The sequence below is a fragment of the Poecilia reticulata genome, chromosome 20, assembly GCF_904066995.2.
Source record: "Poecilia reticulata chromosome 20, P_reticulata-male-v2, whole genome shotgun sequence".
Classification (NCBI taxonomy): domain Eukaryota; kingdom Metazoa; phylum Chordata; class Actinopteri; order Cyprinodontiformes; family Poeciliidae; genus Poecilia; species Poecilia reticulata.
Window position 1 is genome coordinate 18,525,084 of NC_088849.1, and position 16,530 is coordinate 18,541,613.

Sequence of the window (16,530 nt, forward strand, 5' to 3'; positions counted from 1 at the left end):
ATGAACTTCGGTTAAGCTGCGCAGAAATCAAACAGCCGTTATGTTTTAATGGATTTATTGGTGAGGTTTTCCCTTCATTGTTTTGTAATTTAAACCTGAGTGCAGAAAAAAAGCACATTTTCTACAAGTAGAAAGGCTCAACATATGTGTTTTATTAATACTGACAGTCCTAGAGATGAACCAGTCGACTGGCTTGAGATTAGGATCAGCCAGTTTTTCCTTTACTCTCTAATTTTTGTTTGGCAGAGCAACTATTTAAAAAGAGCTATTTCTCCCTCATTCAGTAATAGCATTTAAACCTTTTTTGGTCTTTAAATGCATCAGCCAACATGTACAGGTACAGCTAGGTAAATTCAAATGCCATTATATTTATTTCAGTTATAAAATACAGAACTTGATACTTTACAATATAGATTCATTACAGACAGTGGGGTATATTTCAGGCAATTAATTTTGTTAAGTGTGTAATTTTGGTTTACTGATAATAAAAAGGGTTTTAACTGAAATATATGAAGTCCTAGCATATAGTCATGCGGAAAACTGCTGACTTGATAGCTGTCCTGCAAATAGTAGAAATCCTTTGGATCTAGTGTGAGGAGGAAGGGAAAGTATTGTATCCCATAATATTACTGGAAAGCTAAGTGGAAGGAAAAACTGGAAGAAAGAGGTGAGCAAGCAACAAGAATAACTACGGCCTATAGAGGACTCTAAAGCAAAGTTCAAAAACCTGTTTGAGGCAGATTTCTGGGATGTGAACTAAGGCTGGAGTTAATGCTGCAAGAACCACCAGATCCAGACATCCAGGAAACCAAGTAACTCCTGAAGAACAGGAAAAATACCAGGATTGCCTTACGTGAGCCAAGGAGAAAAGTGACAAGACTCTTTCTCCAGAGCCAGCAACGCAGCCGTCAAAGCTGCATGTGCTTTCATTACACCTCATCAAAACCACAGGATGATTATCTCCATGCCACGCTGGATTGATGTAGTATTTCGTACAATAGCAGCTGGGCTCAAGTACTAAGTTCAAAACTGTAGGACGGGGACAAATACATTCATGTAATGTTTTTATTTTTAAGTTATTAAAATTATAAAAAATTGCTTAGAATAAACCACTTCTGCAATGAATCTGCATGATCTTCACCTTCAAACCCAATAAATGAAACTTGCATATCACATTCTAATGTATTAGGATGCAGCTTTACTGTGATGCTCTTGTTTGAGTTCAATAACAACCAGATAAAGATTTGGTACAAATGACTTTATGCCCAAATAAAAAGAATCTTATAATTACTTCTTATAACATTCAGAACTATTAGCTCCAGCAAACAACCTACAGCTTTTTTTTTCTCTCATATGTGCTGCAGTCCTTATATTCACAATCGGCACATGAGACCTTAAAGAAGAAATCGGTGCCTGACTGAATTAGGCACCAATTAATTTGATTGTGGCATTTTCCATATACATGTACCTTCATTATATTTGTATTTAAATGAAAATAGTACATACACATTCATGAGGTTAGATACACGTTTTGTTGAAGACAGTATGTCTGCTATGTGCTCTTTTTTACTTATCATTTTGCAAATTGTAATCTCTGAATTATACAAAATTACAATCCTTTTGACCTTTATAACCCTTATACTTCCCTATAAAACTTGGCTAATGAAACAAACATTCAGGTGTTTAGTTGTACAAATACAGGTATATAACATGTTTTATATAGAAAAATCAGTTGTTGATTTTGTTTTTTTTAAACAGTTTCTCCTCCATTTGGATGTCCTGCTGTATTGCACTTGCTGGTAATGATGCACTCGAGTCTCCTTTCAAAATCGTCTCTTTCCGCTCTCCGTCCAGACTGTCCACAAGCCCCTTCAGTCAATCAGTGCTGGATGGACGAAGCTGAGCTGCTCACCGTGCTCCTTTATTTAACTGCTATGACTTTGCTGTAAAGACAAAAACAAGAGCAACCCTTAAAAATGACTGCCTAAATGCAAGTCGGGCTGTAAATACAAATCCAGACACTGACGCAGACTTACAGGTCTCCAGTTCTTTCTCACAGATATAGCTAATGAGATCTTCACAGAAGAAATCGTTCCATAGACCTTCGTGGATCAGACCTGCACAGTCTTCCCCCGACTCATGGCTGTGGCCCCAGTTGTCAGGCTGTCCGGGCTTCCACTTCCTGCAAGTGGACAACAGGGGGCCATCACACATTATAATTACAACAGTCTTTAGTTACAGTAACTGCACAGTGAGAGGCAGGTGGAAAAAGAGCACAAGTTTACCTCCGAAAAGAAATTTTTAATATGAAAAGGAACACTTTTGGCTTCAGATTTGCAGTGTTAACAAGGATTTTTAGATCACTACATTTAGCTTTAATATGTTTTTAGGGTCTTCTATATATTTTTATCACCCTTTATTTTATTTTTTTACATGTTGCATGTTAAGAGAATTGGATCACATTTTAAAATAATTTTGATCTATTGTTTGAACTGTTTTGTAAAGAAAATTATGCCTTAGTTTTCAGTGAACAAGTTTAATCTTCTTAAATTTATAAATCATTTTATTGTGCTTTTTTGTATTGGAATAAATGTTTAGCAGATAGTCTACAAATGAATTGTATTGGGATATTTGTGAAATTTCAGTTTAATATATGTTGATTAAAATGGACTTAAAGCAGACCTTGAGAAGGTCACTTTAAAAGCCAAATCAGGAGAGTCAGAAACATAATGAATCACAATGCTTACGTAGTAACGATATAAAACTTTAAACATACAACACCACTTGTACATGATATCAATGCCAAAACACGCTTAATTAATTGGGATTACATCATTCTGGAAGCAAAGAAAAAAACTCTTGGATGATGATTTAACACTGACGTGAAAGCAGGAATTGTTCCATCCACCCAGCGCCACACATTCTCCTCTTCTCTGTCCGTCAGACCAATCCAGAAGTAGCCCTTTCCAACTATTTGCCCCTCCAACCATTTCTACATGAGGGGGAAAATAAAACAATCAGTCACAAGTTGAACTCGCAACAGCAGCTCTGACTGTGTTTACAGCTGCTGGCCACATATACACATCACCTGTTCTTCTTTGTCGCTGATGATCAGCAACGTTGCCAGTTGTGATTCACAGTTAGCTTTTGAATCATTAAAACTGTCCAGATCTTTGGAAAAGTAGTAGCACCTGTCTTTGTAGTTCACCCAACCAAGAGGGCAACCTGCAAAACGTTAAGAGATTCCATAATTAGTTAGGCAAATGCACCAGATTATTCTCTGATGGAAAATTGTGCAACCACTAATAATCAGATGCTAATGGTTTAACTTCTTTTTAGGGTATAGTTTCATTAATTCAATTTAGTTTTACAAAGCGTCACTTCACAAAACAATTTATTTTGAGGAAAATTATATAGTAGATTAAATACAGACATAGGGAAAGATTCAAGCTCCATTACGTACATTCCAACTTCACTCAAGTTACAAAACAGTCCTGTAAGAATCAGTTTACAATACCAGCTGGGAAGGTTGTTTTTTTTATTCAGCACTTCATTAAGCTACTAAATTTAGAGAAGCCCCTAATCCAGAAGCGGCATGCGGCCAGTTTCACTGCATTGCATCTTTAACGTTTACATACTGAGAATGCATGTGGCAACAGTGGAAAACAAAACTTCCTTTTAGCCTTGCATTTGTCTCCAAATAATGTTAAGGATGTGGAAAAGGTGGGAACAACTTTCAAGATTATTACAGTAAATATTAGAGATTCGTTCTCAACTAAAAAAGAAATAACGACCTCACAACATCGTAGACTGAGTTTTGGAGAAACTGGGTTGTCATCAGCAAAGATAAGAGTTTGCTTTGATTAACTAAAAATAGCAAACTGCATATTCCAGTTCACATTCAGTGCAGGAGATTTGCTACCAGGTGAGTACCTAGCAAGTAAGAGTCACTCTCAGGAAAATTTACACATTAATCTTCATAAACCGGCCATTGGAGAACAAGATAATGTTTGGAAGCATTTAAAGAAGAGAAAAGGTTTTACCTGGGGCTATTAGTGCATGAGGAACTGCCTCTTCCTGTGGAAAAGGCACTGCTGGACTTTGAATGGGGATTCCTGGTAGCCCTGGCGGTCCCACAGGCCCTGGGGGCCCAACTGGTCCAGGTAGACCCCTTGGGCCTTGCTCCCCAGCTGGTCCAATTGGTCCGCGGATGCCCGGTGGTCCTTGCAGTCCCGGTACACCAGTCTGGCCATCTCTTCCAGGAAGACCAGCCTGTCCTGGTTCTCCTTTAGCTCCTGGAGGTCCAGCTCTGCCTCCTGACCCTCGAGAACCTTTCGGTCCAGGACTTCCAGGTACACCCGGGAGGCCCTTTAACCCTGGGAGACCTGGTGGTCCCGGTGAACCCTGCTCTCCTCTAGATCCTCTGATTCCTGGAAGTCCCTTTTCACCCCTCTCTCCCTTGGTTCCCGTCTGACCAGGTGGTCCTTGAGGTCCTCTGTCCCCTCTTGGTCCTCTCGGACCAGGCGGGCCTTCAAATTTAAAAGGTAATTTTAAGTTAGGAAAAATTCTCAAAAGCAGTTCGAGAAAGGCTTCACCCGATTACTCACCCTGTAAAATAGTGAAGTTTGTTATCAGCTGTGAGTGCTTGGTGTCCACCAGCTTCATTTCCTCCATGACAATAGAGAGGCTGGTGACCTCCTTATCCAAGCGGGCTGCCAGCTCCTCCTGTTGTGATCTCAGGCTGGATGCATCCATCCTGACGTCTGACACGCTGTCATTAAGGTTCTGCAGGACATCTGAGTGACGGCCGATGGTCTCGGAGCAGCTGCGCAAGTCGTTGAGGTTCAAGTTTATGGCTCCCAGAAGTTGCGTGGTGTGGCTCATGTTGCCCGTAACACGGTCCATAGTTTCCTCCAGCTCATCCACCTGCATTTCTACCCGGTCGAACTTTGCGGACGTGAGGTTGCTGAAGTCCCTCTGCCGGTCCATGATCTCCCTGAGCGTCTGGTCATGACCCTCAGCCAGCCTGCTGGTGTTCTGCAGCTGGCTGGTCATAAAAGCGAGCTGTGCCCCCACGTCTTCCAGGCTGTCGTTGTTGGCTTTAGCCAGAGTCGAGGCGTTGCTCGCTACGACCTGCAGGTTTTCCATTTTCCCACGAAGCCACTCGGCGTCGGAGTGTGTCTGACGCGCCGTCTGCTCCAGGTTCTGATAGTCATTGCGCATTTTGTGAATTGCTTGGCTGGTTTCATCGACGACCCGCTGCAGAGCTGCAATGAGGCCTCTCTGCTGGGCCTGAGTGAGGTTCAGGTTGCTGATGCTGAGAAGCGCCTGGCTTTGCAGTTTCACTTGCTGCTGTAGCTCCCTCTGCAGTCTGGCCGTGTCCTCCTGCAGGCTCTCGATGATGTTGCCGTAAGACTGCAACGTGCCGTTTACCGAACGCAGGGCGGCTGTGTTGCTGCCGAGACGCCCCCGAATGGTGCCCTGGCTGCTCTGAATCTCTGAGCCAATGCTCTGCAGTTGACTCAGCTTGACCTGATCGCTGTGGACGTGTTCCTGCACCGCAGACAGCTGCCTCTGCAGGGTCCAGACGTTGCTCTTGAAAGCCTGAATCTCCGTGGTGGTGTTCTCGGACTTCTCTTCCGTTTGGTCATCTGAAAATGACCACCAGCACATTGAAATGCAGAAATCTGTCCGATATCTCACTTTTGTATTCTTGCGTACTAGTAAATACGTACCAAGCTTTTTTAGATCTGTCTCGACTGCAATTATCTTTCCGCCATAGCTTGCAATACCTTCAGACACACTGTCGACTCTTTGCACCACTGCAAAGAAAACAAAGGGGGTAACATAAAGTTTAGTGTTATAATAAGATCATACTTCTAAAAGGCAGAAGGACCTCCAGCTACAGACATCATCATATAAAAGAGCTCAGAGAGGAACCAATGAAAATATCTTATTAATACTACAGGAATTCATCTGCATGTCTTGTAGGCATGTAATAAAGATAGACTTTGTTAAAGTCATTGCTTACATTAAGCAAAAAAAGACAAGAGGTGAATAAAGGAATTTAGAAATTGCACAACACATGTATGTGTTGAGGAAAAGACAAATAGAAGAAGCAGCAATGACTCAGCAAAAATACTGGGTGGTCAGTGAGTTGGACCAAGGCTGAGGCTGCATGGAGGGACACAGGCCAGGGCCCTGGGGGACAGGAACTGACATCAGGGTGTGTGTGTGTGTGGGGGGGGGGGAATTCTTCAGTAAACAGATGGATCAAAGACAACCCACTGGAGACAGACACTGTTGCGGGGAGGCTCTTTGCGCCCCCACAGGCGACACCAGCGTTCATTTCCTCTGGAATGCGTCTGGGATTCCAGGGATGCAGCCCACTTCTACCACCAGCCTCTCCAGGGGGACACTTCCTCCAACTGGGAGCAGCATGGGTTTTTCTACCGGGAGACTGTTTACCCCAGCAGCTAAGAAATACGGAAGGTACAAAAAGCCTTTTACCAGAAAGACAAGATGCTGGGATAGGATAATGCTGATGCATGCCTAGCTACAAGTTGCGTTTGCAGTCCTACTGACAATAATGCCGCAAAATGAGCCAAGAATACTACTTCCTGAGTTTCATCCTGAAGGTAAATGAAGCGCTCATCTTCACCCCATTGTTTTATCATAAATCTGAGAGCATTCACAGAGCCTTGTAAATTGCTGTTGTTCAAATTAAATGGAGCGTATCTAACAGTCCACACACCCCGATTAAAATGTTGGTTTGTTGATGCAACTTTTGTTTTTCATACACAGGATGAGATTGACAAACAGCTTTTGCATATACAGTATATAGATTAGACTAAGGAGCAGAGTTTAGAGTCATAGTTATTTTATTCCAAAGAGAACATCCACCTCTGGCAGAAATCTTCCAAAATTTTGCTGAAGAAATGTTTTTGTTTTTTTTCTTTGGGGTAATTAACATGAACTTTTGGGGTATAGTTCCAAACATTATGTTGGGCAGAAAAACTGAACACTGACTTTCACCAAAGGAACCACCACGTCTACCGTGACATAGGATTACGGTTCATCAGGTGCAATTATGGTTTTTGCAAAGATGGATGAGGTTATGAATTGTTCCCAGTAGCATTCAGTTTTAATACATACCTTCATTAGAAAGCAAATGATTTCCTTTTAGCATCACAGTGATTCCAAGCGTACATCAAGTTTTGCAATGGTCCAGTCAGATGAAGTTTTTTTTTTTTTTTACAAGACAAACTTTTATTTAACACATAATTATTTCATAAGGCTTTCTTTGAAGATGAATGAAAAATGCAATCTGCAATTTTCTTAGTGAGCAGACCGTTGGTACTTTGAACTTAACTATTTGCCTTCTTTGAATTTAAAAATATAAACTGGAGGTTAACTCCTCGGCCATCAACACTGATGCAATAAACTGAAAACAACTTATTTTCTTACTGGAGGCTTCAGGTAGCTTTTCAGCTGCAGGCATGACCAGAGACATCTAAGCTGCTGGGGGTACAAATATTTTACAATTATTATTATTTATAATTAATAATTTTGATTAGCTATAGTCTCTGAAGATGAGTTTTGGTGTTTAAAAAATCACCAATCTGCCACAGAAAAATGCAAAGGCATATTAGTATTTATTTATTTCCAACTTTCTTGTTTGATTTTTCAAGGTTTTGTGGCACTAGAAAATCTTTTAAATTAGAGGATAATGTACTTTGTTTCCTTAAATGTAATGATTTTCTTCTACTACGTTGTAAATGCGAGAGGTCAAACATATTAGATTTCTCATCATGCAGCCAAGACCTTTGGTGTTCAGTGAGCTTACGATTATAATGAGGCCTCCTGTTAGCAGCTCTTTGTCTCACTAGCGGCCTTCACGGTGGCCAAGTATGACATGACCGTTCTGTCTCAGCACGTCTTCATACACTGTAAATCACGACTGGAAATTATGACTTCAAATCTGTTAGAGTTACAAAAATAACAATCGCAGGAATCATTTTAGGGGACGTACCATTACCACGACTCACCGCACCTTTCCTGGAAATACAACCTTCTAACACTGATGAATCTCCAGGATAAACTTAAGTGTAAGTTCTTCGTTCCTGTTCTCAAAAGTGTACGATATGAAATCGAACGTATCATTGAGCCCACCCTGGTTGTGTGCAGCTATGCAGGCCCTGTAGTCATGCTCTTCAGGCTGATTGGTTTACATTTGTGTACCTACTAAGCTAAGGTCTATGTGTGAAATGTTTGCCCATGTTGTCGAACAGATTAATCAAATATCGCCTACAGTAAAAATGAGGTCACTTATTGATCACACTCCAATCACTGTAAGGACTGAGCCCCACAGTAGGAAACTTCACTGTTTTCTGGGTTTTGAATTTACAGTACTGTTGCCATTCTATTATAGGGACTATTTTTTACAGTTTTAAACAAACAGTTATTTGGCCAATTTGGAGAGATTTTTGAAGGTGAAAAGCTTGTAAAACATCTAAGCTGGATGTCCAAAAATTCCACGTGGTGTCATTTTATGGTCAATGCAAATGCATTTCTTTTAAAATGACTTGGCAACCCTTTGCAGACAGATGGGCAATTTTGTTTCTCTTCTGTTTCATTCAATAGGACATGATGTGATCCTTTTTTTTTTTTTTTTTTTTTTTTACATCTTTTAGCCTGCAGTTATTCATGATTCAGCAAGGGGTTAATTCTTTTCTCACATTGGTGTAGATTTGCTAAAATTGTTTCTTTTATTTAAAAGTTAAATGTTAATGTGAGAAAAGGGAAAATCTGTTCACAATACCATATTTCCTGTTTGTCTATGTTGCTTTTCATGTGCCTTACTGTCTCTAAGAATTTCAGTAGAATTTGTTTAAAAAAAAAAACACAAAAAAACCTGCTTCCCTCCTTCATCCTTTTTGTGCAGACAAAAAAAAAATTCTAGACCTCCGCACTTTAGCCAAGCCAATCTCTGGGCCTACAAACCTCAAGAAGTAATTGAATTCTTGTAATTTGTGCAAGCAGGCCCTTTAAATTTCAGCTTTGAGTGACTGCCTTTCCTTCCTTTTTTTTTTTGTATTCAGCTCATTTGTCTCCACCCCGTAACCTTCTCCCAGTATTTTTCCATCACCCCCCCCAAGCATACACCTCTGGAGAACCTCTTAAAGGCTTTGTTGAGCTGAACGTCCCGATTCTGTTTTTTCCAGTTCAGAAATCAGTTCTGTAGTCTTTTTCCAAGTTTGAACCCGTAATGTCCCTGCTGCAGTTGTGCTAAACATTCCCACATGTGCCCTCATTACTTCAATTGGTATAAACGGCATGAACTTAACATGTTTTAGAGGTTATCGCTGCGCCTTGACCGCCTGTACGACGACAGTCCCCTACGTTTTGAGCAAAGTCGGTCTTTCTTGTTCCACACTGCGTGTTGTCATGCAGGTCTAATTGTTGCCAGATGGGCATCGGGTGAACTGAGTGCAACTTCAGCAGAACCCACTAGAATTGAGTTTTTACTTGTACGAAGGCGCTGCTCTGTCAAAGGAAACACAGTTCAAATGCACTCCAACCTCCAGATGGTTATGTCAGCAAGACGCAGACCCCTATATGCACTTAACATGTGTGCTTCTCTCTGTTCTCCATCACTGACCCACACAAAGCGCATCGGTGCGGCTGCTTTGTTTCGATGCAGCTTGACCTCAAGTGTAGCTGGAATCCGGAGACCTCCGTAACAGATGTAAGCGTTTCTGTTTCTCACTTCATTTGCTGAAGTTTTGACCTGCCGTACTGCAGCCTTTTAGGCTAGTTTACGCTCGCAGCTGGGAAAGTCACCAACCAGTTGCTTCACTGCTATCTTGAATCACACAGTTTTATTTTATAAGTCAGTTAGGAAGGAAACGGGGTTACATAAACCACCCCGAGGAAATCTAGACACATCTAAGACTTAATACAAAACAGGTCATTGTGCTAGCCCTTTAAAGTTTTCATGCGCGGTGATTTAAGCTTCCCCGTTGGTGAGCTGGAAGAACAGAACCTCTGCGGAAAAGTCTCAAAATAGAAAACATGCAAAAGTGTTCATGGAAGCAACCTCAGGTTTCTATTCAGAATGCCTTTCTTGAAAACAAAATTATAGATTACACAGATTTTTGATAACTATTTACTGCATGGTCACATTTTGATTTCACTGATGATATGCACGAAATGATATAATATGCATGAAAGGAAAAACTGTCAGAAGAGAAAACTCATCTCACCTTTATATCCAAGAACAGCAACAGCAATAGTGAGTAGGGTGCACAGCACATAGAGCAGAGCTATGGAGGTCTTCAGTGCCCATTCATTCTTACACTTTGTGCATTGGGTGCCCTCCTGGATCCCTGGGTGAGAACAATGAAAACCACATGATTTAGTGTGTTTCATACTGGAGCAAAAAAAAAGTTTAGCATGGACATATTGTTGGAGCTTGAAAGCCACTAGGGGAGCTGGAAGTCCCACATCTGGATAAACAGCCCTTGGGTCTACATTAAAGGGAGCAACAGTTCCCTCCGGGAACGGGCGGTGAAAGGGGACACAAAAACAGCCCCCCCACCCCCTGCTCCCCGACACTGCCTTGTTTACACTCAGTAACATGCTTGTTTCCCCGAACTCATGGTTCACTCAGCAAAGTCCCCTTAATTACTTTTGTTCAGAACAAACTCTGGCCCCTCCTCCTCCTCTTCGCAGGATCAGAGTCAAATCAAGGTCCCCTGGTTTACGAGGGCACCAGTGGAATATTCCTCTTTGAGGATATTTTTCATAACAGACGAGTGGCAAGATCCACAGTGCTGCCGGGAACACAGCTGCATTTCATTTTCAATTCAGGAAGTGTGTGTCTGTGTGAGTGGAGAGGTTGGGAGGGCAAGTGCGTATGTGTGTGAGTGCAGAGGGGGGGCTGTTCTAGCTTTTATGCACCTGGAGTAGGACTTCCTGACGATTCTTAGATGTAGTATAAAGATATCCGTCACTCAGCATTTGAAAACAGTCGAGCCGGCAGGAATCATACATCGTGCACATCTATTCGAGAGCGATGAGGCCGAGCTTCAATAGATTACACTCGCAGCACTGATTGGTTTTTGCTAGATCCCACTGGGATTTTAGATGCCAAAGTTAATAGCACGACTTGTCCTTATAGGTGTAAAGGGACTGTTAATGGTCACTGAGAGTTAGGAGTCAGTTAAGCGCCCGCTCCAGCAGGACGGGAAGTGAAGGTTTATGGTGAAAAGTTGGGGGTTGGACCTGGGAGACACAGAAACAGCTCTTTTTTTTTTTTAACAATAAATCTTCCACAGATGATATCACCAACATAATAGGTGATTTTATATTCATCCATGTTTTTTTTCTTCTGTTGATTGACTGATTTACAGTTAATGTATGGATTTGGGTCAAGTAGTTTATTAAGAGCTGGTCATTATCAGGTTCCGACATTATTTAAATCTAAACTCAACGTTGTAAAAGCCCAAAACGAAGAAAGTAAAAAAAATTAAAGATCATGTTTCCTCAGGCAAAGTGCAAAATAATTTGAGAGCTAAACCTCAGACTCTACAGTTTATGACTGCATTTGGGTCCTTTCTAATCTCAAACATGGCAGAAAAAAGGCATATTTAATTTGCCGCTATAACCACTGGTTGGGTTTTACTCTGTTAATTTGTTCTTATTTGCAAACACAAGCTGAACGGGTTGTGCAAGAGCATATTTTCTGTACATTTAAAGTCGTGTTACAAATTTCTGAGAAACTGAAAGAAGTTCACACCAGAAAGTTGAGCTAACCACCAGAAAAATGTGGATTTTTTTCCATCTTTAAACAATTCCAATCATCTCAGTCATTTCTTCGTCTTCACAGAAACTTTCTTTAGGAGTAAAATATCAGAAATCAGATTTGTATAAAACTGGTAACAGCTAGTTAGCAATTTCAGTTAGATGTGGCACATCTTTACGAGTAAGGTGTCAAAAACTGGCAATTAAGAGGATTACCTGATTATTAAATGTCTGTATTCACAGGTTGACCTCTGATTTAAATTATTTAAAAACCTGATGTCTGACTGGTTCAAGTAGAAACACCACAGACAGGAACAAGTTTGTGAAGTTAAATGCAATATTCCAATTTGCTATATCTAACTCAAATACCGCCAATCTACCCAATTTCTTTTGGCAGTCCATTCTTACTTTTTGCATATTTTCTCTGGATTCATGTTGTGAAAAAACCTTCCATCTTGCTGCTTCACACTGAAATTAAAAAAAAAAAAAAAATGGAGTGACGGAAATACAGTGATTTCATTTTTGGCCACTTTGCCCCACTGTAAATCAGCACGTTAAGATTCCTTGCCAATTACGTCAGAAACAGTTTATAAAAGCGAGGGAAGGTTTTTATCAACATTAGGCTCCACTATAGAAACATCTGCTACAAATGTGGGAGTGGGGCGAGTTACTCAGCAGAAATCTTTACTGCAAGCAGAAAAGTGGATGCTGGGAATGCAGCCACAATGAAACGACTCCATTTTGGAATCATTCACGTCCCTCTGACATATATGTGGAGTTCTTTTATGCACACTTCAGAGTGAAGCATGCATATCAGTTCATCACCTCACAGAAATCAAGGCGCTTCTGTCCAAAGCTGCTGTTTCAGAGTAAACAAGCTGACAGTGTTTGTTAAATCTGCGGAGGAAAAACTATACAGACACACTTTGTAGGTTATAAATGACATTTAGATGCTCCGTAAAAAGCTGGATACTTTTGGTATGGCGGTCAAATACATGCAACATGTGGCTGATAAGTCAGAGATAAGGTCACATTACTAGATACAGGAAACAGAAACTTGTATTTATTTTTTTTTTCATTTCTGGATGGGACATCATGTTTTGATTCAACCCTAATAACTTCACAATCTCTCAGGTAGAAATACTAAATATTTGAAATTACTGTCAAGAGGTCTATTTCGGCTCTGGAGGAGTTGCAGGGAACCCCAACTCAGGTGGGAAAATATGATTAGAGGACCGCTTAAGCGCTCTCACAAAAAACAGAAAAACAAAATCGATCCAATTTGACTGCTCTTCAGTTATTTTCTAAAACTATGTGACGAGTCTATATGCAAAGACTTGCAGTTCAAACTGTACCAAAATGAGAATGTAAACAACTTTGACTCAAACGGATTGAATGCATATATAAGCTACACTTTTCAGATTCAGGATTTATTTTGAAATTTGAAAATTGAGAACCACGTAGTTTTTTTCTTTCACTTCACAATTACAACAGTGTTTTAATCTATCGCATAAAATCCCCCCAGACATACACTGCATGCTTTGGTTGCAATATGAGAACCTTTGGGGAACTTCTGCAAGGCGCTCTATTTACCTTGGAGGTCACATACGATGCTATACGAATAACTGCTTTAACTGAAAAAGGTAAAAATGGATTATAAACGACAAATCACCAGTAACTTATAAAATGAAAACTCTGAAAAAGGCTGAGAGAGAAACCACAGCTGTAGTTTTTCCATCAGCTGATGCCTTCGCTTGCTCAGGCAGATGAAGTCAGGTCACACGGGCAACGACTTGAAAAATAACCAAGGAAGTGAAGCCACAGGCTGACAGCCACACTTTTACTCCCTAGCAAAAGAAAACAAAGCTTTGGAAATAAAGGGTCTTTTCTGAAACAAGGACACTGCGAGAACTGGCTTTGACATGTTACTAACCTCACTTTGTCACTATGTTCTTTGGCTCAGATTCACTCATTGTTTCTGCAAAAACCACAGCGCTGGTGTGATTCAGAGTGTTCACCTTTTGTGATGTCGATGCATCTCCAAGTCCGCGTCATTCATCAGCCTAATTTCCTAAAACAAAAGCCTTACCCAGACACCAACCCTCTGAAATGCCAAAACAAAAGTCTGTGAGGTCACAGTGATACATGAGCCTCTAACATTTAAAGGCTGTGTTTATTTACAGTAAACAACGGCAGGAACGCTATAGAAACCATGGAGAACACAAGGCCGTGTGCTGCTTAGGTCACAGAAACTGCGATTTGGACCTCAGCCTCGCTAAACACTTTCAAGAAAGCAGAGAGCAAATCTACCAAGAGATTGGTAAGAAAATTACACCTGGCACCAAAGAGAAACAGCAGTTTAACACAAATTGCAGCAGTGGAGGAAGAGTTTACGACCGGAGAGGAGGTAACAACACCAGAGGGATGTAGAAGTGATGGATGTACGGTTATATGGAAATTTACACTAGTGAAGAAAAATTCGTCTTTGGTTTTCACCGGTTCTGTGCGGGGTTTAATAGAAACAGTGAAAGATGTTTATACATTTCCACGGCTCCATTTCACCTTCTCTTTCTGTTTAAATTTCTGATTAGAGCCGATGAGTTTGTGCCACTTATTATGGGGATTAATAGCATAGCAAATTTTGGACTTTAAAGACAAATCCGAGCCATTAGATAGGTGATTCTTTTAAAAACAAGAATTAGGTACACATGTTTCAATTGACCATTAATTCTCTCTCATCTACACAAATTCGGATTAGCACAAATATAGCACAAATATATTTAAGCTTTTACGGCTGTCTGCATGATCCTGGTTGAGTATCGGGATACTTTTCTGATCACTATCGGAAGAACATACCAAATTTGTTGGTTTCCCAACAAGGAACTGAATTGAAAACAAAGTCCATGCATTTTGGAGAAAAGTGAAATCAGGAGCAATTCAACAATCTTAACATTAACCTGATTTAGCTATTTCAAATCCAGTCCTGTTGTGTGTTTGGGATCATTTCAATGCTGGAAAAGCCAACTGTGGCCAAGAGTTCACCGGGTGGTCAAAACTGTCACCATGAAATTTGAGGCATTCAAGAACAACCCACAAACATCTGTAGCCATGCTACAGATGTTTGTTCTTTAAAGTCTGGAGCAGTAGAATGGTTGAGTTTCTGCAGGAATTTCAGAAAATGTGCAGAACTCTGCCTTTGGCAGTCAGAGAGAAAAATGTTGAATGAAAAATCCATCATAGGGTGCATGCATCAAGCAAAGAAACCCCATCTCAAACTGCTCACTTCTTTTCTAATGTGCAGTTACATTCTTGAAATAATCTGTAATTTTAAAGGCAGTTCTAAAGAGCTTTCAAAACCAGACTTGCGTTTATATATATATATATATATATATATATATATATATATATATATATATATATATATATATATATATATAGTGCATCAGTTTGCATGGGAAGTGAATAAGAGATCAAATCTAAAACTAATGTTGACTAAAGTTAAGATTTGAATAGCAATAGAAAATGTGAAGCACACTCAAAACAACCCACAATGAAAACCCATGCAGGAGCATTTAGCTGACTGGATTTTGTAGTAGAAACCATTCGACATAGAACCACACTGACAACCATCATGATGCAGCAGAACATCAATGTTCTGCTGCTGGATTTCTTACACGTGTAAGAAATTCACCTGGCGGTTTCCCTTCAAATCCAGTTTGAATCTTTCCCCTCATAAAATAGTTTCCACCCTGTTAAAAAAAACCTCCATTGTCTACTTGCCTATTCATTCTTAAGCTATTGTGTTCATGCTACTCCCAGGGAAAATAAGGACACATGTTTATCCTTTTGACAAATTGAATCTTGTGATGAGTCATCTAAAATTGTGTAATACACAGATCTTGCGCACAGCACTGCCAAATCCCAGCGTGTTTGTTTCCTGTTGTTATTTTCCAAAGTCTTGTAATATGTCAAACCATCTGTCCTTCGTTACTAAGATGTTTTACAGGATCTCTGACATAATGTAATCTGGGCCAAGTTGTTTTACAGTCAGAAGGCAGATGACGGCCCAGTAAATGAGTCACCCGCTGCTCAAATTTCTCGGTGGGACGTTAAAGGGTCTTGCACTAAATCAGGTGAGGCCCTCGTTCATGTTTTTGACAAAAAAAAAAAAGAGAACGTTCAGGTTCTGACTTGAGTGTGAAATTAGGCACTCAATGAGAATATTTACTCTGAGGAGGATTTTGTTGTAGCAGTAATGAAGAGGAGAGAAAAAAAAATGTAGTTTTATATCTTGAGGCAAGACGCCTGTGAGTTCCTGTGAGTGTTTTGCTCTAATGGAGGCAGCAAATGGAAATGTTGTGCATCCATGCTAAAAACCGTCTGCTGGTAATATATTTTTCTCTCGCAGTGGTGGTCCTGGCTCTCGGGATGCTTCCCCCTAATAACTGTTTAGCAGCCTGGAGAATACATTATGTCCTTTCACATGCCTACTGCGCTCAATTCGAGGTTGTACCTGGAAAGTGACGCAACCAGAGGAAGGGCAGAATTGAGGCCAAAGTTCTGGGTCCCTCTCTGAGTTCATCAGAAAGCTTTGGCGCTTTACTAGGAACTAACACCATCCCGGCGTCTTGTGTGGTCTGGTTCAGGCTCGGTCTCTTGTATTGCATGTGATGGAAAGCATACGCCTTCATCACACGAGACAGTCAGACATGAAGCCCCAAGCCT

The 16,530-nt window shown here is 40.6% G+C and overlaps 1 protein-coding gene across 2 annotated transcripts in view; it reads right to left on the reverse strand.

Annotated features, from left to right (window-relative positions):
- Nucleotides 1–38: 38 nt before the first annotated feature.
- Nucleotides 39–16,530, reverse strand: part of LOC103456871 (collectin-12) — a 34,552-nt gene continuing 18,060 nt past the window's right edge. For both annotated transcript variants that reach the window (XM_008396697.3, XM_081601516.1), the window contains exons 3-10: nt 10,266–10,388; nt 5,736–5,822; nt 4,608–5,651; nt 4,044–4,529; nt 3,089–3,225; nt 2,883–2,992; nt 2,037–2,182; nt 39–1,943 (exon numbers count right to left, since the gene is read on the reverse strand). In XM_008396697.3, the coding sequence (XP_008394919.2) occupies nt 1,933–1,943; nt 2,037–2,182; nt 2,883–2,992; nt 3,089–3,225; nt 4,044–4,529; nt 4,608–5,651; nt 5,736–5,822; nt 10,266–10,388 (2,144 nt within the window). In that variant the 3' untranslated portion in view covers nt 39–1,932. The remainder of the gene's footprint in view (nt 1,944–2,036; nt 2,183–2,882; nt 2,993–3,088; nt 3,226–4,043; nt 4,530–4,607; nt 5,652–5,735; nt 5,823–10,265; nt 10,389–16,530) is intronic.